This window comes from Protopterus annectens, chromosome 7.part1, assembly GCF_019279795.1.
Source record: "Protopterus annectens isolate FY-2018-M chromosome 7.part1, PAN1.0, whole genome shotgun sequence".
Classification (NCBI taxonomy): Eukaryota; Metazoa; Chordata; order Ceratodontiformes; family Protopteridae; genus Protopterus; species Protopterus annectens.
In genome coordinates, this window is record NC_056740.1 from 183229981 (window position 1) to 183254555 (window position 24575).

Consider the following 24575-nt stretch of genomic DNA (forward strand, 5'->3'; position numbering starts at 1 on the left):
CAGTCAATCAAGCAATCGATGAAAAACTCTAACTGTATATACACAGACTGTATCTGATAACAGCAAAGCAATTCCATGTGCATTACTGCCAAGGCCTACGTTATGTTATGACTTCTAAGTGAGATAAGGATCTAGATGCTGAGTGGTGTCTGGAAGACAGAAACAAGCTTCCCGAAGATTATGAGAGCAGGAGATGAATAGGTCTGAATTAAAATATTGTTTTACATTTGCTTGATGACAGAATGAGTCTGTCTGTTCCATTTAAAATTCTACATCCCCTCCATTCCTCCCTTCCATCTTATTCCTTCTCCGGCTGTCTTATATGATACTGAATACCTTTCTAGATTCTGTCGCCATCACCCATTCCATTAGTCTATTCCATGGATCTATAACCTTCTCAGTGAAGAATTAATTTCAGACATCACTCAGGCCTTATAATCTTTTCCCCCTCTCTTTTTCTTGTTCTGGATGCACCCTTGATATCTCACTGATATGAGCTTGCGAGCTAAAATCATGTCTCCCATCTCTTCAACTCTCATATGAGAACTCTAACTCCTATATTCTTCCATTCTATCCCTTTCTCTTTCCCTTCATTTTGTGGCTCTATTTTATGGCTGTCCTGTAGATTCCTTACAGAAATCTGGTACCCTAGTCATTGTATAGCATTCAGGATGGTATACAGCACTCATGATGTTGTCTGAAAAGAATGAAGCGAACATAAAAAGATAATTACAGAGACATGGTGAACATATTAAAGTATCTGAAAGGAACTTATTTGTGGCAGTGTAAGAGGAAGTATTGAGACACACACATAAGCAATATCTTAGATTGTTTTTATTAGTTTGGCTGGCAGATTTATTTTCTCACATTTATTTAAGTTTTACAGCTTTGTCAAGAGCAGTGCCATTGCATAAACTAAAGGCAGAAACATAAATAACAAAAGCATGCCAATGACAGGGAGCTCTGCTATCCCCTTCCTCAAAAACTAAAGAACAAATAAGATGGTGGAATTCAACAACTGAAAAAAGCCGTATCATCTGTATCACTGTTTTTACACATTCATTTTCTCATTTTCAGTGGCAGAAAATCAAATAATTATTTCAGCTGTTGCATTAAAATATCTTTCTACTAAATAATCTGCTTATTTATATATATATATATATATATATATATATATATATATATGTATGTATATATATATATATATATATATATATATATATATATATATATATATATATATATATATATATATATATATATATATATATATATATATATATATATGAGCTTAAAGTCTGAAACAGATGAATAAGTGTGCAGTGGCAGGAAGAAAGACATTCTGAAGATTCAGAATTAGAATAAATAATAGAAACAATATACATTACATGCAAAGTGCTTTTATTAGTATGCTTAGTTCTAATGTGCTTTTATTAGCTTACTTCGTCCTGTCTTCCTTCTGGTTGCTGGCAGTACTATGCATAATTGAAAATGAGATATAGTATTTTACAAAAAGGAAAGAAAGAAAATGTAATATAACTGCATTGTAACAGAAACTCTATTTTAAAAATCTGAACTCAGCAATAGTTTAATATATTAAAAAAATGTGATGCATTGCTGCTGTTAAGCATATTATTTCAGAGTATGATGTGAGGGGTTCTTTTTTATTGTGTACCTTTAGTCATATCTGAATAGCTAAATACATCCATCCCTGTTCAAACAATTGCCATCTACTTATTGAAAAGTCCATCGGGTGGGTTTGTCTTTAGACAATGGCAGGAATCTCAATACTTGTTGGAGTGGCTCTTCCTTGGTAGCTGTACCAGCCATGCTGTTAAGAACTTCCTGTATTTTATGCAGGAGAAACCTGACTTGTAGAGACAGATGAGGCCTCTGTCTTGCTGGTACCAGCTGAGGTGGTCTCTTCATCACCAAATGGATTCTTGCCACAGCAGAGGGTGGTAATCATGCAGTTACGGAACTAGACAAAGGGAAAAATGTTTGAAGGTAAGTAGTTTCTCTTTATAAAGCTGTTTATTTATTTGTTAACCAAGTATAAATGCTGAACATAAGCACCAATTACCAGATACAACCCAGGAAATTACAGAGCAGATTACTATAAAGTAAAGCAATTTACTGAAATAATCAGTAGACTGTAACTACAGTGGATATAAAAAGTTTACACACCCGTTAAAATGCTACGTTTTTGTGATATAAAAAAATGAGTCCACAATAAATCATTTTGAAACTTTTCCCACCTTTAATGTGACCTATAACCTGTACAATTCAATTGAAAAACAAACAAATCTGTTAGAGGAAAAAATATAAAAAATAAAAAATGTACAATAAGCTGGTTGCATAAGTGCGCACACCCTTAAACTAATACCTTGTTGCAGCACCTTTTGATTTAATTACAGCATTCAGTCTTCTTGCGTACACACCTGCCATCAATTAAAGAGACTCTGATTAACCCAAATAAAGTTCAGCTGACCTAGTAGGATTTTCCTGACATTTACTCAGTTGCCTGCTACTGCAAAAGCCATGGTTCGCAGAGAGCTTACAAAGCATCAAAGGGATCTCATTGTTGAAAGGTATCAGGAGAAGGGTACAAAAACATTTCCCCAGCATTGGATATACCATGGAACACAGTGAAGACAGTCATCAAAAAGTGGAGAAAATATGGGACAACAGTGATGTTGCAAAGAACTGGACGTCCCTCCAATATTGATGAAAAGACAAGATAAAAACTGGTCAGGGAGGCTGCCAAGAGACCTACAGCAACACTGAAGGAGCTGCAGGAATTTCTGGCAAGTACGGGTTATGTACTACATGTGACAACAATCTCCTGTGTTCTCCATATGTCTGGGCTATGGGATAGGATTGCAAGACAGAAGCCTTTTCTTATACAGAAAAACATCTAGGCCCAGCTAAAATTTGCAAAACAATACATCAAGTCTCCCAAAAGCATGTGGGAAATGTGTTATGGTCTGATGAGACCAATGTTGAACTTTTTGGCCACAATTCCAAAAGATACGTTTGGCACAAAAACAGCACTTTGCATCACCAAAACAACACCATCCCCATGGTGAAGCATGGTGGTGGCAGCATCATGCTTTGGGATTGCTTTTCATCAGCTGGAACTGGGCTTTGGTCAAGGTGGAGGGAATTATGAGCAGTTCCAAATGCCAGTCACTTTTGGCCCAAAACCTTCAGGCATCTGCTAGAAAGCTGAAGATGAAGAGGAATTCCATCTTTCAACACGACAATGATCCCAAGCATACATCCAAATCAACAAAAGAACGGCTTCACCAGAAGAAAATTAAAGTTTTCAAAGGGCCTAGCCAGAGCACAGACCTAAATTCAATAAAAAACCTGTGGGGTGACCTGAAGAGGGCTGTGCACAAGAGATGCCCTCGCAATCTGACAGATTTGGAGCGCTTTTGCAAGGAAGAGTGGGCAAATATTGTTAAGTCAAGATGTGCCATGCTGAGACTCCAACCCAAGATGACTGAATGCTGTAATTAAATCAAAAGGTGCTTCAACAAAGTATTAGTTTAAGGGCGTAGCTTATTATACGTTTTTTATTTTTCCCCTAACCAATTTGTTTGTTTTTTAATTGAATTGTACAGGTTATAGGTCACATTAAAGGTGGGAAAAGTTTTGAAATGATTTATTGTGGTCTCATTCTTTTATATCACAAAAACCTGGCATTTTAACAGGGGTGTGTAAACTTTTTATATCCACTGTATATGCAGTAGGAAAAATAGGTACAGGAAAATATCTTAACATGCAACAATAGAAAGTACTATGTGTAAAGAACAAATAACTTGATTTTCCCTGATATTATTGTTTGTTTTCAAAGCATTTTGCTTTATTTTCTAACATTCTGGCATTGGGAACCACTCATTTCTAACGTTGTTGTGTTGTGTTATTCCCTATAACTTGGTCACTGCATATTTGCATAGAATTGATTACAGCTCCCGCCTGAGAAACCAATGGCTAATCTTAATAAGACAACTCATTTTACCGGTTCATTTCTTAAACAGATTTTCCTCTCTGTTTTATGTGCCAGATTTATAAATGATGTTTTCCAGCTAAACATCAATGTGCTTTTCAAACTCATAGTTATACAAGTGTATAAATATGCTCTGTAATAAATATCCCGTGGGAAATCTTTATTAAACAAAATGCAGCACAGCTGCCAGGATATTTTTAAAGCTTTTATATTAAAATTAATGTACTGAATAGATTTCATCTAAAAAAAAGACTGTATAGACAGATGGACTGAAACTAAGCAGATAGCCAAACATGTATTAAAAGTCTCCTATACTGTTTAACTGTTGCACATTCCTAATTTCATTTTTTGAGCCTCATTCACAGAAAATACACTGGCAATACACACTTTGTGTAAGTTACCAAGGCTACAGTTTGGCAGCATGAACCCTCAGCTACAAATATGCCTACCCTACTGGTTAAGAATAATTGGTTACATATGATTTTTCAGTTTTTTCTAGTAATGTTTCATAATCTTACTGTGAAAACGTGGTCTACAAAAAGTTTAGTATAGTAGGAAGCCATGTCTTATTCGGCTGTTTTTTTTTTTGTTCCCAATATTTGCTGTGATTCCTAATTGCTTTTTTACTTTGCAAGCACATTATCATTGTGGTTATGCTAAATATTTATATGACATAGAGGGAAGGCAGGCACAAAACATAAGCTGTAAATAACTGCCAGAGTGAAAATACATCTGCCACTTATCTCAAATGATTCCATGTCCATCCCATGTAAGCGTACAGGACACAGATTAATACTTTTAGCTTACCTCTCTCAGTTATCTAGCACTTGTAGGGGGATAATAAATTAATGTCCTGTTGTCTTTTTTATCTCTACACTTACATTGAATTGCAACAAACAGCTATGCAAGACTTAAGTAAATCCAAGTGTAACAAACAAAACGAAATATGTAGTCCACAAAGGTCCACCAAGGACATAGTATACGTGGCCCATTGTGTCACATGCTCCTCGTTCTATATAGGTAAGAGTAACCATAAGTTCAAGGAGCGAATACGAGAACATCTTTATTCTATCAATATTAGATATACTTCTAATGCTCTGGCGAAACACGTAGTGGAGAAGGGAGATGGGCACTATTTTAAGTTTCGGGTTATTGATAGGGTGTTTGAGACAAAGAGAATGGGTGATGTAAGGAATCGTACTGAAACAGTGGAACTTGAATGGATTGTCAGGATGCAAGCACATAAAGGGTTGGGGCTGAATGAGAATGTCCCACTCAAACTTTTTAAACTCAAACTCAAAAATCCAAAGAATTGAAGGCACCTAGGCTGTTTAGATAGATTTTGAAGGAATGTGTATTTTTATTTTATTTTATCTTATTGTTATTCTAACATTTTTATTTTTATTTTTATTTTGTACATAAAATGGTTTCATGCACCTTTCGTATGTAGTGATTGTTCTCATTATGAGGGTAGATGGGGTCTGTTTAGATTTACTGCTTTCTGACTGGACTATTGTTTTAAATATAAAGTGCTTTTACTCTGATTATGGTTGATATCATGAAGCGAAGTGGTAATTTTCCATGAAAGCACTTATCCTTGTTATTTGTGCAATATATAGGATTGTTTTATCTGTTCGTGTCTTTGTATGTGCATCATTATTTGTGGACTACGTTGAATTACAGTTTTCTCTAGTCAGCATGCACTTAATTTTAAATCTGGATATTTGATTTTTCACACTATTAAACCATTTTTGCTAGGCTTTAAAATTGATTTTATGCATCTGTGCCTTCATGTTTTACTTTTTATTAAACTTGCTAAGCTACCTAACCTTGATTTTTAACACCTTTATTGAATTATCACTTAAGACACAGGCAAACATGCATATATTTTGTATCATCATGCATCCAACATAATATAAATTGTTCAATCCCTGCCTTCCCATAAATCTCACTCCTCCTCCACCAAAACATTGTAATGCATGTATTCGTATTGTTCCCACAATTTGCATTTTTTTGTATATAATTTGCTCCTACCCTTTTCTAAAGATCCACTTCCAGTTCTTTTATCTCTATTACAATATTCAGTACTTCCTATACAGTTGATTTATATTTTGATTTCCATTTTCTATTTTATTTATTTTATTTTGACATTTGTTGACCGGGTTAGTCCGATTGAACATGAGCACATTTTCAGCAGAGGCCTGGGGAGAAAGGCAGCATATAGAAGACATAAACAGAAATAACATTAAGTACAGGAAAGCTTCAATAACAGGACAGACTCTTATATAGAGGTAACTGTAGATACAAATACAATCCCAATTACAACACAAAAGTTATCAAACAGAAATAATAGTAACTACAGAATGCTTCACTAACAAGACATACTCTTATACAGAGGTAACTGCAGAAACACATACAATCCCAAATACAACACAAATGTAAATAAACCAGCAGACAGTGAAATAAGTCATATTAGAAGGGTCTATATTATATTGTTGACAGGTGAAAATGTCGACTCTGACTTGTTCAAAACCAAAATGTCAAACTACAAAATTAGCAAACAGCCAAATCACCGATTTCTTTCCAACAGAAAGAACTCAGTTGGCCGTTCTCTGACACCTGCCCTTTCCCTGAGTGTAGTGCAGTCTCAGAGTTAGAATATTTAGTTAGGGGGGTGTGGGGGGCACAGACCGCCACATGGGGGGGGTGGAGGGTGAAGCCCCTCACTTAAATATATTTGTTTATGGGTGCCGTTGGTGTTTGACCAACCAATTTCTTTCTGTTGGAAAGAAATCGGTAATTTGGCCATTCGCTAATTTTGTAATTCGACATTTTGGTGTCGAACAAGTCAGAGTCTACATTTTCAGCTGTCGACAATATAATATAGACCCATATTAGAAGACATATGGTGGTTACTATAGTTACTTAAATGTCAGAATACAATACAAAGTAAAATGTCAGTAGACTCTGGGGTAAGGAAATATGAATTTTCTAGTCATTGTTTTTTGGCAGTCACTAGAATTAAACTTAACAAGACCTTACTATGTCTAGGCAATTCAGATCCTGTTTCCAAGCTCAAAAAATCATTTATAAGTTGATATGTTTGTAGGTTTACACTAAGCTAATGACTATCAGAGTCTTTGCAAGCCTTGCCATGCAACCCAACCCAACTCAGTTTTATCCCAGAGTTCCTTGGATGCCTACATGGTAGGTATGTTAGTAAAGAGGTAGCTAAGGGTTATGCAGTGGGGGTATGTCAGTTGGGGATTAATTTACTTACTGTCAACCTCTGTCTATCACAGACATGATGGCCAGACTGGGGGTGAATTTGTGATTTGCCATGCGATGATCAAGGTTTCTTTTGAAAAGGGTCAGGGATGAACTCTGCTTCACATAGATGGGGAGCTTATTCCATAGTGCAGGGTCCTTTGAGACACATACCTGTCCTCCCAGCAGCTTCTATTATGTTTCAGACAAAGTTCAGGTCCTTGAATCTAGTGTTTCTGGTGCTCTTTGTCTTACAGATGTGCAAGAGCTCTATCAGAGCTGGATCTAAGGATGCCTTATATGTTAGGCATAGATCATCTCTCAGTAACCTTTAAGAGACTAAGTACAGAGGTAGGACCTTAAAGCGATCTGCTTACAACAGGATATACATATCCTAGATTTTCCTGATGAGGAACCATTGATGGCATTGCAACTGTTGGAAGTGCTTGGTTAGGTACATGCCAAAGGGGGCATTGTACTCAATTTTGGACCTGATAGGGGCAGAGTAGAGTGGTACTATAACTTCCTTGGACCTGGATGCCATATCCTTGCTTATGAGTTGGTGACATAGAATGATTTTCTTACTATCTACCTTAGTTACACCCATCTGCTCACATAATATTTCTGACAGAATACTTTGTAGGGAATTTTTAAAGTCTGCCAACTGCTTACACTCCCAAAATATGTTCCCAGTTACCTCTTTGTTCCCCATCACACCTCACAACTTATCTTGATTTGAGTGGGTTTAGGAAAATTAATTAAGAACAAAATGGTAGTGAAGGCTTAAAAAGGAATATCTCACCTCATAATATTTTTCATCAGGTTAATAAGTTCATACTAGGCTGTTATTTATTTATTTATTTTATTTTATTTTTACATTTGTTTACTGGGGATGTCCGACTGGGCCAGTGGCCCTCTTTTCAGCTGAAACCCACGGAGAAAAGCTCCATAACAAATATACTTACAAACAATACAAGAAATCGATAACAATCAAGAATACATAACTTGGTAAATATAGGTAGTAAACAGTTTTCACATTAACAATAAAAACTGAGAAAGTAATATAAAGTGGAAAAAAAAAGAAAGATAACAAATAAACTAGCAAGAAATAGCTTGTGTCATCATAGAGAAATGACTGATCAGTAGATCAATATCATTGTTTTGGTGGTAAATATTTATGCATTACACTTATGGTATATGAATAAGAATATGGCTGACTGTTGCTATTCTAGTGTTGCTTGTTCTAAACAGTGATAGCTAATGCAATACTGAGATGATGTACAAGAAGGATGGAATATGATGAAAATGTAGGAAACTTGAGATAGGTAGATAGAAATAGGAGCAATAGTGAGCTTGAGATAGGTAGAGAGAAACTGGAGTTCCATGAGAGAAGGAATAGTTTGGATGTTAGAATTTAGTAAGGGAAGGGATTTTGGTTGTAAGAACAAGGAAGGACTGAATGATCAGTCTGGATTAGTGCAGGAATAAAGCTAGTTTTTGTTAGGTGTTCCTTACACAGTAGTTTAAATTTGGATGTGTTGCTAGAATTTAGTATTGTCTGAGGCATGGAATTCCAGGACTTAGATATTTGGTGGGAGAATAGAGAGTTACCATACCAATTATTAGATTTAGTTACTTTGAGTAGTACTTTGTTGGAGGATCTTAGTGGCCTGCCATTTGAGTAGGGCTGCACTAAGCTCTTGAGTGATGGACAGCTGTCTGCATGGTGGAAGATGGAATGAATGAAAGTTAGTTGGTTGAGGGATGGGATATTGGGTAGTTCAATTCAATTTAGTTTATGAAGTGCTGTGTAGTGATGTGATCTGTAAGGGAGGTTAGTGGCAAATCTTAGTAACCAAGTAGTATGAAGCACAAAACACTCCACCCGATCCACGACTGGTAAAATTTAATAGTGTAGACACAAAGATACATAAACATTAAAAACAGGTACGTTTTCATCACCAGCTTCTTCAGATAAGCTAAACACTCCACCGCATTCATTTAAATATCATTTCACAGTTAACCCCACCCAATGAAAGCTTGCAATGACTCACAGTTCCTAATTGATTAAGTAAATACAAGTTACTGCAACCTTCAAACTTCCCTGTCACAATCCCACTTGATACTGATATAAAGTGCAATGTGCATAACAATTATAAATGAATTGATGTATATCAAATAAATATCAAATACATACATGTATTAACCATATAAATCCACTTATATAGAACAAATGTATACATTTATACCATTTGAGTTGTATACCTTACTTTAGTTAAATATACATAGTAAAAACTTATAAATGAATAGCACTATCTAGTGGACAATCATAAAAACTTCTTTTTTATAAAAAAATTTTCTCTCTAAAACTTTTTATAAAACCATTTTATCAAATAAAAGTTCTTTTACATTCCTTTGTAAGATATATTCAAACAGCTCAAGCCCTATCTATAACTTAGCAGATCTAAGCTTTAATACAGGCATAATAGAGATCATATCATTTAAACCAGGTTTTTTACATGCTTCCATTACTACTTGCCAGTACAGCTTTCTGTATTCAACCCTAGTAGCGAATCTTGTTACAGCAGGAATCAACTTTGTTTAAATATGATTTTCTGAAATTAAGGAATATTGGCATATAGAAGGGTAGACAGTAGATAAGTCCTAGCTAGGGAATGTCTAGTAGTTCTCGTTTAGGTATGGCTTGACTCTGCATAGTGAGCCTAGCTTAATGTGGACCTTTTTGATAGTTAGAGCAAGGTGTTTCTCAAATTTTAGGTTGTTGTCAATTGTGCCGTCAAGGGGTTTGGTGTGCTAGATATGTTCCATTTTAGTTTTACTCACTGAGTAGATAGTGAAGGGGGAGAGTTGTCAGGAACTTTGCTATTAGTGAAATGCATAAGCTTTGTTTTATTTGGAATGAGTATGAGTTGAGAGTCAGAGAGGTATTTTTCAATGTCTTGGAAAGATTGTTGGGTTGTTTGTAGGAGTTCTGGTAGGGAGGGAGCTGAACATGTGAGGGAGGAGTCATCTGCATATTGCTGATCAGGAAGCCTAGCCTTGAGATCCCAGTTCATCAGTACTGTAAAACACGAATACTGCTAATTAATGTTGTCCCCTTTTTCAATGAGTGTTTGAAGGGTACTTCATATGCTGTATGGTGCCTGTCTGTCTGTCTGTCTGTATGCTCATTCATTTGCTTTATGGCAAGGACTAACTTAGGATACTTGCACATATTTTCTTTCTATAGATATCAAAGAACTCACCAAGTTTTTTGAATAATCACATTTTGAATTTTTGGATTTCTTGTTTATTACTGCCATGGGTGTATACCTATCTGTCCGTGATGCTACTTGCAATTTCTAACATAATGAATGACACCCACTTTGCATTCAGATTGCTACACTTTGGTGACACATAGTTGCAGACTGTAATCTTCAAAGTTATAGCAGTAATTCTACAGATTTTTGCCAAACTGCAAATCAGTTTGAACAGTGAACATGGCCAGGATGTGTAGCTCATGAATAATATCAGATTTTTTAAATGGGAAAAATCTTTTTCCTGAATACCAATTCAGACCCATTAGTGATATAGGATAAGGGCAACTGGTCAACAACAAATGTACAAATCGCACATTTGTTAAAAAATGGTCAATTCAAAAGAAAGTGTGCTTCATGTGGAAAATCATCTGCCTATTCCTGAGGTAGAGTGATCTCTGAGTTAATTCCACAAAATAAGATGTTGAAGTCAACTGCATACTACAGAGGGATAAAGTCTTGACTAGACACAGATGACCCAGGAACATCTAACTTAGGTGGTGGAGGCACTGACAAGGGAATACAAAACTAAGCTGTTAATGCCAGCTCACCCATCTTAGTGGGGGGAGTAGTCCAGACCACTGCAGTGCCAGCATCTATTTCAGAGGTGTATGAAGTGCAGTGTGTTGGCCAGGGAGTGTGCCTGATTCTGGGAAGTGGCATTTATACTGTAGCTTTCAGCTGATGTGTGAGAGCATGCACGTACAGAGAAAAGCAACCTGCGAGCATACACATCAGCCACTGTGAATGTATAGGGCACAAAATTGAAAAATCCCTCATGGCTGCTTCGATGGCAGCCACATAGTTGCCAGCTCTCACCCCGTCAAGGGAGAAGAAATGGGCACAGTTGTGGTGGAAAAGCTGGTGGTTAGCAGGAATGGGGGAGGTATGCTCCGTGCCTCAGGTGCAGGGAATGGTTTGACCCTCAGAACAAAGAACTTTTATAGCCTAATGTATACACTATTTTGTGCTACTGTTCCTGCCAACTCAGATTCTCCATAGATGGATATACACTTTATTGGACTGTTTCTTTTACTAAAACAGAATATCTACAGATAGAATTCACATTAGCACCCTTGACCTATCATGCTGTTCACATCTATGATTTGTTAATTATCTGAAGCTCTCAGATCAAACACCTAACTCCTCAGCAGTATCTTCAGACTTATTAATACAATGTGCCCTATGTATTGGATTGCACTGTTTGAACCTCTAGTGCTTAAAGCTGGTTTGGAACACAGCAACCAAAATGCATCTTCTCATGTTCATTCTGTGCTGAGGTTTTACTGGCCTCCTACTCACAGGAAGATCACCTGTAAGATGATGGTAATATTATAGCAACAGTATGAAACCCAAGGAAAGCCATTTCAAGGAAAGAGGCGTAGATCATTTACTTTACTGTGGGGTTGATATGCTCTGGGTATTTGTTATTTTAACAAAGTATGAATGGAAAAAGCCATTCCTATGAGCCTGTGTGTTTGGAGAGACACTTTGCACCTCATGCTTTTACTTATTTGACCTTCAGTAAGTTTCATTCAGCAAAAAACAAAGTTGTACTCTTGTCTTGTTTTCTTATGAAAAAGTCCAGCTTGTCTTCTCTGCTTGACCAGTGAGCAGCTGTAGTTACTAGCTCCAAAAGTATAGCTGTAGTTTTTTGGAGTAAGGCATTTTTTTCTGCTGCACCCGTTTGTAATTCTCCACTACATTTGGCTTGTCTGCAAAACTACTGCCATTTTAAGGCTCAAATGAAAATCATCTCTACATTCCTTTTTAAGTTGACCCAGTTAGTTAACTGTATTTAAACAATTTTGTCATTACATCAAGATACTTCAATTACTGTGCTTATTCCTTGGTATAATTGTTACCATTTTATTTTCTGATTTTGCCTTTTCACAATTTATTAAACTACTTATACCTTTATGCGAGAAACGTGTCACTGAAATTGCCTTTTTGCAAACCTGTGTGTCATTTGCCCTGCTAGCAAAACCCTCACTCAAAGATTTAGCCTCTGGCCAAGATCCTGAATACAGTTATTTTAGGGAGGCTTCTTGCTATAGCCTACTGGCTACCTAATTTCCAATCAGAGCTCTCAACTTTTACCAACAGAATTTGCTACAAAGTAAAAAAAATAAATAAAAATAAGGAAAAGGCCACAAATTAGGGACATATTTTAAATGTTGGCATTATTATCTTAGAAATTCTCAGAATGATTTCTCATTTTAGGAGGAATGGAGCAAAACTTTGAGAAAACTTAAGGGGGTGTTCCTACAAAACAGGGTCAGTTTAGAGGTCTGTTTCCCATAGGATGATGCTTCAGTGGTATGGGTAGTTATTCCGAAAGGTAACAATAGATAGCTGATGCACTGATCCAGGAAGTTAAATGTATATGAAACACCTTTGAAAAAAGTGTTTAACATACAGCTTCCCAGTGGTATTTTGATTTGCAGAGTTCTGAAGTTATAATTTGGAACATAGTTTGAAAAAGTATGAACATTCTTTTTGTAGTTTCTGTAATCTTGGGTAGTTGCATGGTTCTGTGTCAGAACAAATAAAGTAAATGATGCCCCCTGACCTGAGTAAAATATTACTTGATAGCCACACAAAGCCTACCCTGACTTTTGACCCCTTTCGTTTACATCATTTTTTCCACATCAGAATGATTCCATGATTGTTCCTCTGCCTTTCCAAAGTCATTCAGGCTACCTAACAGCTGATGGTCTTCCTTCTACATTTTGAAATCAGTAGACTGGTCTTCTTCTACCTCTTTGAAGCTTGGCTCACAACACCTGGGGCATTTAAGACATGTATGTCCTCTTTGGTAAACATCTGCCTCAAGGTGGCTAAGACATCTGTCACATCTGCTATCACAATGATCTGCAAGGTATGTCAAATCAGGTTTCATGTCCTTTAGCTTGGGAAGCCAAGTGTCCATCCAAACTTCCTTACATAGCCTCAGAAAACTAGCAGAATAGTGTTTGTCCAAGTGGACTACCTCTTCATATAATATATATGGCCTCTGAATCATCTTGCCCGTATTTTTTGTTCTTCCTAATAATTCAGGAATTCTGATAGAATCAGTCTAAAAAATGAGGATGTTAGGAGCCCTGTTTACCCTGTCAATAACAAGCCTGATTCCTCCACTCTGCATTCAGCCACTGCTGCAAAATAGCAAAGGCATGCCAGCCTGTTACTTTTTCAAGGTGTGCAGAGATGAGAATATTGTTCTTCCAACTTGACCTTCAGGTGGTAGATTCATTTCATATTCTTCTTAAGCTGAAAATCGGTTTGAGACTCTAGTTCTGTTAGATACCCATCTGTGAGATTCACTGATGTTTCAAGAGCAATCACTTTGACAGTGGATTCATGTACTGTGCCTTAAGGTCTACATGCTGGCACTTTGGACGATGGATCAAGGCAATTGCAGTTTTAAATGTCCAAAGGTTTTGGCCAATGTCCTTAAATCCAGAAGTGCGCTGATCTAGTTGCAGTATTCAGGATTTTGTCAGTTGGTATTTGTTCAAGTGATCTACTTCTCCAGCAGGCAAGGTTGAGGCAGGTATGCATATTCCTTCTACCAGATGGGTTGGGAGGTGATCCAGAAAAGCTTGTATCTCATTAGTGTTGTGCTGAATGGCAGCTGATTTTGTGTCCCCTCAATCATTCTATCTTGGTGTGCACTTCTCTAATTTTGTATAATTTTTAGTTTATTTATCGTACAGATGAAGAGCTGCATATCCTGGATTAGCTGCTACCACTCAGGCACAAATCCAGAAATTATAAGATTGTTCATGTCTGAAATCTTACATGGGTTTACTTCCAGAAAATTCCTGACAGTTAGCACAAGACAGCCACTTTACCTGAATACAACTTTGCCATGAGAGACTTTGATTTAAAAGATCACAATAAATTGTAAACAGACCTGTGTAAAGAAAATCTGTCTCCCAAGAAAAAAATATGATGCTAGAAGCTATGTAGCAGAAAACAGCTCTATATACATTTGTAGATGTATGTATATATTGATTCAGTCTTAAACTACTACCGTGTTTACTTTGAAACTAGTTAGGATGATAAAAAATGCAAGTATTATCTAGTGATACTATTTGAGCAGAGACAAACAGCATGTAAATTATAGATAAGACAAAACAGACATCTTCGGCACATCACTCTTATAGAACAGCTATAAAATTGGCAGTTAGAAGATATAATAGGCATTGCTGTTCAAAGATTTAAGAATACGAGTGGGCAATAAATTGTGTTGCAGTCATCACATTAATAATGTTGTGAAAGAGTATCTTGAGGCCATCAGCTGTGCTAGAAAATGTATCAAATCTAGGAAAACTGAATTATTGATGACTGTTTAATAATAAGATCTAAAATTGAATATGGCAACTATCTCTGCTTTTTACACATACCAAAACACAGAAGGCAAGACTGGAATGAAAACAGGTGACGTTTAGTATAATGATTGACTTTAAGATGTCGCCATATGAGAAAAGGCTTGCTATATTGGGATCATTTTCATTAAATTGATTGACATATGCATGGACACAGAAGTCTTTTTAGGGGTGATGCATGAGCCTATAAAGAAGTGAAATATATAGTACATGCAAAATTTCCAAGACCTTCCAGAAAAAAAAATGAAATAGGAGGAGAATAAAATGTTTTTCAGACAGAGTAGTAACTAACTGAAACTGCATACCAAGAGAAACAATGCAAGTAGAAAACTAGCATGTTTTAAGAATGTTACTGAAATGCTAAAGGTCTTGACTGACTGAAAAGGCCTTGGGCACAAGCATGAAAATTGTACTCTATTGTATAGTATTCTAAGAATGATGGAAATTAGTTTTTAAATTAATTGTATGAAAAGGGCACAAGTCCAAAAGACTTGCTTTCAATGTAAGTGACCATTTACACTGACAGTAGTTCTTTAGGAGTCCAGCCACCAGTTTAAGCCTGTTTAAAGCTAGGCCTTACATCGAAGTAATTTACTAACATGAGAGCAAGTCTTTCACAATCAGGGCAGACTTACACTAAGAACAATTCTTTTGGAATTTGGCCCACAGTGTGATAATGCTAGCAAACAAAAGGCTAACTTTGTGGGATGAAAAGGGGGGAATCGTGATGTTCTGCAGCTGACTGGTTAAAAGCTCGTAATAGGATACACTCACTTGTGTTCTGTTAGCAAAATCTTTAAAAGACACTTTGATAGTTTAAAGTCGTGACAAGCACTTGGCTAGCAGCCCATTACTGAGCTCCCAATCACGTATGCATTCAGAAGACTAGTCCTGGAAGTCTGCCTTCCCATAGGTAAACACTGAAGTAATGATACTGTTTATTCTTAAAAGCACAAGTGGCTGGCTAGTACACTGATCCGTGACTGAAATTTACGCAAAATGTTCTTTAAGTGCTTCATGCAGCAGTTTAGTATACAACTTTCCAATTGTGTTATTTTTTTAGACAGTTGCTAAGATAAAAGTCAGAACTCAGTTTGGGAAAGGTTCATTATATATATATATTTTTTTTTTGGTTTAGCATTTTCTATGATCTTCAGTAATTGCACAATTCTGCTCTGGATAATGCAAAACAATTATGTTCTTCTAAAATATTAAAAGCCTCAAATGTATTATTTAACAGCAGAAAGGCCTGCCAATTGAATTTGTACCTCCTCCACATTTTATATGCCTTTCTGTTACGTGTAGAATGCAGCACTAAAACTATAACTTGTTAAATTAAAGAACATGACTGGACTAAAATTGCATGATGAAAAAAGCTCAGTCTCTCTGAACCTAGCTTGTGTAATCTGTACTTCATCTCTTTATGAGCCGTCTCACTTTTAGTCCTCATATGAAGAAATCTATGGATTTGTTACAGTCAGACATAATTAGGAATCAGCACACATGATAATATAAAAAATATGATATTTTGTCATTTTGTATGATAGGAATGGAACTCCGCTTTTAATTTCCTTTCCTTTACCAGGGATGTTGTCCTGGAAGACATCAGCTCCTACTGCCTTATCATGTCCAGTTCACAGAAATGCTGAGTTAAAACTGGCATTAAGCTAACATTTGTGTTTCCTTCTGAAATTCTACAGGCACTTTTAACTTATTACTCCAGGGAGGCTTTCTTAATTTTATGAATGTAGTTATTTATACATGTTCTTTTTGTCAAACTGCATAAAACAATTACAGCTGTGCAGGAGCCCAGATATTTCAAGAGCTGAGCAATGAGTCATGAGTCAAAGCCAGAAATTTGCAAAGTACTACATTCCACATCTCTTGTGCATTGAGAGAACATTTGTGTATGATGCAGAGTGAGGTACAGTAACAGCAACAAACATATTACATACACAAAAGATCCTCCCGTCAGACATCTTCTAAAGTCCAGGTGAGGATCCTAGAGGTAGCAAGCTGAGTAAAACAGACCAGACTGAGAGAGCACAGTGGTTAGATACAGCAAAGTGAAGTATCACATCAATGACGGGGAGCAGCTTGCTAAAACAAGTTTGGATGGACTTTGGGGGTGGTGCTTAGGATGACAGGGTGAGGAGGGTAATAGAGCCATGCAGGCACTGAACAGAAGCTCTACATTAGATGGGTAGGTGCATTTAAACTGGCAGAGGCTTATTTGACATGTGAGCAGCTAATAGATCTTGAAGTAGAGAGGTGGGATAACATTTTACTTGCTGAAAATAGTGAGCTAGTAAAGATGTGCAAATGGGAAAAGAGACTGATGTTTTACCTAGGAAACCTGAAAGAAAATCGCAGATGAGACTGGTCATACAACATAGACTGAGGAAAGTAGTTAGTGTGGCTTGTGTCATTTTATTCTTCTTCTTCTTTCGGCTTTTCCCGGTTAGGGGTCGCCACAGTGGATCACCTGTCCTCTCATGATTGGCAGTGGAGTTTTACAGTGTCAAGTTGCCAGCCCGGCGCCTAACCTGCCACAGAAGGCACACACACACACGCATACACTCACACCTAGGGCCAATTTAGAGTGTCCAATCCATCTACCGCATGTCTTTAGGATGTGGGAGGAAACCCACGCGACCGGTGGTGTGACAGATAATGAATCAGACCTATTTTCTTTATTGTAGGTGAAGTGCAATACACCATTGTATCCTGGATATTCAACCCAGGTAGATGGCAGAATGGGTAAGAAAAGGTATAAATAGTGCCGTCTTACAACTAAGCTATCCTATGATTAAAACCATACAAGTAGTAGCTATAGTAAACTATGTAGTGACAGGAATATTAAATAAATATTAAAAGTAGCTAGCTCGAAGGAATACTGGTGACTGTAAACAAGTATTTCCCCTATATTAATAACAACAATTAGTGGCATTCTGCTATAAGTAAAAACTGTAGGTATAAACAGAAAAAGTGTTACCAACGCCTAAAATTGCTAAAGGAATATTTTAAGCAGTAAAACAGAACTTAAACAGTCTACTATAACTCCCTAGTGTACTTACCTTATATTTGCAGATCTGTGTGTCTGGTTAAGCCCTGTTCCACTTGTCCTCGCTCCGCACGCCTCCCTGCCCCCAATTCCCACCCGTCCCCAGTACTGCTAAATTTATAGCCATTTAACCACACCCCTCTGACCAGAACTAATCAGTATTGTACTTCTCATTTTAAACTTAGCCCCTAACCTCCCGCCTCCATTTCCTGTCCTTCCTCCATATCCTGGTGACAATATAATAAAGATTATAACTCTGCCACCTATTATGTCACCATCTAATACAATGTCTCCACTTTCTCTGCTATCCCTTATGTTAATTCCATATCTCCTCTCCTCTTATGAAAATCAGTACTACCTAGGATTTCATTACCCAAAATATCAAACCACCACCCCAATTACATCTAATATGAAAGGTCACCCAATAATTTGCCCTATTTCCAACTCCATAACCATAATAAACCATCAGCCTATTAACTCTAGATACATCAGCTCAAAATTCAAACACTATCAAAAACTAATAAGTAAATTCTTGAAGCTTATTATTAACTTACACTATAACCTCACAATGGCTGGAGACATTCACCCAAACCCTGGTCCAATCAGTCTTGATAGCCCTACCTCTTATTCTAGTAACCCTACCAAAACACTAACTATAAATAGGTCCCCCAACTCCCTCCTGGTCTGCCATAAAAATATTAGAAGCATTAACAATAAGGTACATAGCTTGCATGCCCTATTAGCATTCCACTCCCCTGATATACTGTGTCTAACTGAAACCTGGTTAAAGCCATCAACTTCAGATAATGAAGTTTTACCACCTGGCTATAACATACGTAGACTTGACTGTGCTACTAGGAAGGGAGGTGGGGTAGCTGTACTCTTTAAATCTACACTAAATGTTACTATAGACCCCATACAACCACCCCAGGTCAATAATGCAGAAATTCTTTCTACCAAATTTTAGATTAATAAACACAAATGCATAAATATTGTCTGCATGTACATTCCCCCAAGGAATAATACCAGTACCCTAGAAGACATCCTCCACTGGTTAGCTAATACCTATTCCCAAGAAACCATAGTACTTGGAGATTTTAACATAAACTGGAACTCCTGCTCCTCAGAATCTCCTACTACCCATGTAAACCTATATGGGTTTACTCAGGCCATATCCACCGCCACCAGGATAGGCAAGTCTATTCACAAAGTAATTATACTAGACTGGATACTAATCAATAGTCACCCCCAAATGTATACATCAGGGACCCACCCTGATGACCTCAGTGGTCACCTTCTTACCTTTATATTTAAACCCAAAGCCAGTCATCACCACCACCCCACATATAGAACAGTTAGAAATAATAAGAGCCTTAACCCTACCAAGTTTCAAGATGAGCTCAAATCATGCAATTGGTCTGCCCTAAAACCCCTGCCCCTGGATGAAGCTGTTGTTACTTTAACAATAAATTCCTTGCCATCCTTGATTCTCATGCTCCGGCTCGCTCCACTGGGAACATAACAAAAATTGCACCCTGGCTCTCTAAAGACACCAAATCAAAAATCATACTCAGAAACAAGGCATGGGCCATATGGCGTATCACTAAAGCCCCACTAGATCAAATTAAATATCAGCAATTAAGGAATGAGACAAAAAGATCCATTTTACTAGATGAAAAAAATGTCTACTTCCATCTCCAGCAGAGAAATCAAAATAACTCACAAAAGTTTTGGGCAGGCATAAATAAACTACTGCACCCAGGACAAACCACCACACCAACTCCCTCAACCTCTACTGATAAACTACCAGAGGATGTCGCTAACACCTTCAATAGTTTCTTCACTGAGACTATCCAGACCCTAGCTGGCCAGCTACCTCAGGGTTCTTCTAACATGCAGGTTGCCATTCCCAGTACCCAGCACTCCTTTAGCTTCCAACCAGTCTCAACATCTTTTATTCGCACCCTAATCAAAAAATTAAAACCTATTACCTTATCTGCTGAGCTTCTCCCTGCTGAGTATCTGCAAAAAGCTGCAGATGCCATAGCATATCTCATCTCCATTCTAATCAATCATACCATATCAGAAGCTACAGTCCTGTCTACTGGAAAATATCTCATGTCATACCACTTTATAAAGGGGGTAGCACTACTGAACTATCTAAGTTTAGACCCATAGCTATCTTGTCACCACTAGCTAAAATTATGGAAAAGTGCATCCATAAACGGCTTCTGCACTATCTAATCCAGAGCAACCTACTTGCTAACTCTCAGCATGGCTTTAGGCCACATCATAGTACCACCACAGCCCTCCTCACCTTCTCCAATGCTATAAACTATAGCAGAAACAATAACAAATTATCCTCAGCCCTTTCTTGGATCTCTCAAAGGCTTTCGATATGGTTAATTACCAACTATTCATCCACACCCTGAAAACAATTTCTTTAGACAAACATTCTCTCCAATGGTTCCAATCTTATTTGTGTTAGACAGCAAGCTGTCCTATGGCAGAATCAACTACCTAACCTCTTACCTAGGTGTCCCCCAGGGGTCTATTCTGGGACATCTTTTGTTTTCCATTTTCATTAATGACCACCATACTGTTATCCCAAAAGCAAACTGCATTCAATATGCAGACAACTCCAACTTGATTTTCTCTGCCACCTCCCAGCCAGATTTGCAGACATTAACTCAGAATACTTTTAACATAGTTGAAAATTGGCTTTCTGATCATCATCTGATTTTAAACCCCAACAAAACTAAGCTACTACTTTTTCCCCCACTCGAAGGTCCTCAGTATTATCCTTCCCCATTAAGTCTAATAATGGCACCATAATGTCCCCAGATGTCTATACAAAACTCCTAGGTGTTATCGTAGATAACCATCTTAAATTTGATATGCATGTCAATAAAACTATCAAAACCATTCATAAAAATACTTGTCGCACTATACAGGATTAAACCATTCCTAACCCCACATGCTAGAACTGCTATTGCCAGCACTCATCTGCTCTCTACCCTTCTCTATGCCTCCCCTTTACTTACCAATTTAAACAAAACTGATCTTAACAAACTCTCTAGCTGCTATAGTCATGTAGCTAGATTTGCCAATGGCTTGCCCTACAGAACACATCACTGTACAAACCTAAATAATCTTGGGTGGCTGGAACTGTCCAGGCTAATTCAGTACAACCAACTAATAGTGGCTCATAAAGTACTAAACCAACCTGAAAATACACCTGCACTTAAAAACATTAAAAACTTAAAAAAAAAACGTAAAACTTAAAATTAAAATTAAAATTTATTAAATTAAAATTAAAATAAAAAAAATTAAAATTAAAATTAATTAAAATTAAAACTTAAAAACGTCAACCCCAGACCACTTTGCTCATCTAATAGACTGGTAGTTCAGACTGTCAAATCCAACAACTCAGCTGGTGCCTCTCTGTTCGCCAATTCTGTTGGCAAAACTTGGAACTCACTACCTGCTGACATTACTTTAGAGACTACCCTAACTCAATTTAAGAAAAGTCTCAAACAGTATTTCAACTCTTATCGGTTATGTCCTTGCTCCAATCCTGACTAAACCTCAGTTATATTTTTGTACCAATTCTTTTACACCTGCAATTTATTTGAGTTGTATTTTGTTAAACTATATCATAAGTTTGTGAGATTGTATAACTTACATGTCTCTATAGAGGCTGTAAACTGTGCTTATTTGTACTATGTATATTTGCTTTTGTAACTACCTTTGGAGTTTTTCTCCCTGGGCCTCCACTGAAAATGGACATGTATCCAGTCGGAGTATCCCGGTCAACAAATGTAAAATAAATAAAATAAATAAAATATGCTTATATGATACTAAGGTAACCCAGCAGGCTTTGCTGAGAAAGGTATATTAATGGTAAGATGCAGTCTGGTTGCAATAGAAAGGGCATTAGTGTAAGTAGTAGATTTTTGGAATTTAGAGGTGCATAATAAAATGGTTCCAATAGCAAAATAATGTAGTATGGTATCTGCTAACCTTGACTGGTTCTGATTCAATGAACTCTCTAAATAAAAAAGTAGCATGCTGAAGGTAGACTCAATAACCAAACTTGAATCGGAAATAAAATGCAGTAGATAAAAAAGTAGTTACACACAATACCAGTGCTGGTCCTTGTGCACGAACACAAATTCCTTTGTTAAAAAACCTCGCAGTACCAATACTGGTCCTTGTAAATGAAAAAAAAACATTAACTTAAGTGCTTTTGTTTCTGTCAAATCAGAAACTTCCTCAGAATATCATCACATTTGAATGAGATTTTATAGTCAACTACAGCCATGCCTCCAATAAAATATCCAATGAAAGTCACTGTTTGATACAGAAACATTAGCATCCTTTTAAAAAAACATGAGTATAAATGCATTATGTTCACTCACATAATATAGATTTAAGATGAATAAATAATTACACATTTTAAAGCTAAATGACTATCTCTCTAAGGCTTTTAACCTTAAAAAACGTGTCATAGACAATGATTCATTCAAACCTGGCCATTCTGTAGCATCTGTATGTGGGTTACATGTTTTGCTCAGGGTCCACTATATCATACATCTTTAAAAGATAATGATGGGAACAGGCTGTAAGCTTGTAGTTAATAAATGGGGGAGAACAAAAGGTCCAAGACAGACTTTAGGGAAAACTCTATAAAACCCAGCAGTGGTAAGAGACTGAAGGTTTAATTTCTCTTGCTATGCCTGGTTATTTAGAATGATTTATTCAATTGTCTTTTTACTTATTTAGTATATATTACCCAGGATAATGTACTGACCAACAACAAGTTATTTAGACATGGTGTAAATGCACTGCACAAAATAGGTTTAGTCATAAACATTAAAAGATTTCTCATCATGCACATCAATTTATTTTATTTATTTTGTTTTGAACATGTTACCTGTGGTAGAGCACTGATCCCATTAGCCCTATATCAGACTCAGCCCGGGGTAAACACAATAGACATATGACAATATATACAAAGTGAATGACAAAGTACAATAGTTACATGTATTATATTCAAAGTAAATATCATGGTTGGCTTGAGGATATAAAGACAATAGTCTTAAGACATTGTATATAGATTAACTGACAAAACACAATATTTACATGCATTATATAGAGTGGATATCTGAGTTGGTGTGTTGAAAGAATCACAATGAAAAACTGAGTCAGAGCAAGTCATGTAGAGAGAAATAGGTTAGGAAGAGGTTAAATTACACGACCAGAAGGGAGAGATAAGTTGCATTTTCCTAGTGTCTTGTAATGTGCTTTAGTTCTGAGTGAAAAATGGGTTAAAAGGAATGAGCTTTAAGAAAAGAATGGAGAAAGGTTTCCAGAGTTGGGACCAAGGACTGAGAAAACATGGTCTGTACATTGAAGCCTAGTCTGGGGGTTTGAAGAAGACCTGGGTGGTTAAGCTTTCTAAGGCTGTATGGTGGTGCATCTCAGGCTAGTCTGCAGGCTAGTGGGAGGAAGGTCTCATTCTTTGTAAGTCTGAGTAGTTGTGAGGTAAGTGTAAACTCAGCACGTTATTTCACAGGTGGGCAGTTAGCTTTTTCAGTGATTTTGCAGTGGTGTTCATTTCTTGGATAGAGACTGATAACAACATTGAAGGTGGATAATGATTGTCGTAATAATAGTAATGGGGTGTAACTTACAACCTTAAGCTCTTCAGACAGTTCAGTAAAGCTATCCATTTCCCTGATCATGGCTCAGTTCTGCAAAGCCTGTACAGATGAGACTGACTAAACGGTTCATGGACATGGATAGAAAACAATTAACACAAAAGTTTTGTAATGTCAAAATCTGTTTTTGAAATGAGAAGAGATGAAACCTTTTCACCTGTATGAGGCCATGGAGTCAATGCTCCTACAAAAAAAAGTTCAATAATTTCCTGGCTCTGCCACTAATCTTGACCACATAGGCTTTGTGGATCCAAGTCACAATTAAGACTCTTTCATCCTTCAGAGGAAACATTTTAATCTAGCATCCTAAAATACAACCTGGATAAACATACAAAATTCTGAGTGAGTGACACTACTTCCATGAGAAGAAAGGAAGCTGTGTTGTTTATTTAGTAACTTTTTAGCAGTCAGTATGATCCTTTTACATGATTCATACAGTAAGCTGAACTTAGAGGTGGGCCAGTAGTTCAGACAGAAACTCTTTCCCGGGTTATAAAAGTGGAGCTCCCTGGCCATATGTAAAGTAAGACATTGAACTTAATTTATAGAACATGTAAATGAGGTGATAATCTCACATATGGTTAGGTGAAGAATCTGGTTGTCAGGCTAAGTGAGTCCAATATTCAACTCTGAAGGTCTTTTAAGATGGATTTCCTGACATACACCAAACTGACTTCCTTATACCTAAATATGGAGCAGCTTAGAAGAATGGTATGACACTTTGTAATTCAAAAGGGGCAGGGCTAAAGTAGGGGGTAAGACAACTACTCTGCTGAAGATGTTTTACATATATAA

At 36.9% G+C, this 24575-nt stretch overlaps 1 protein-coding gene across 1 annotated transcript in view; it reads right to left on the reverse strand.

The window, feature by feature from the left end:
* Window positions 1–1852: 1852 nt before the first annotated feature.
* Window positions 1853–24575, reverse strand: part of RHO (rhodopsin) — a 106622-nt gene continuing 83899 nt past the window's right edge. Inside the window, exon 5 of the mRNA XM_044078452.1 lies at window positions 1853–1981. Coding sequence (XP_043934387.1) covers window positions 1853–1981 — 129 coding nt within the window. The remainder of the gene's footprint in view (window positions 1982–24575) is intronic.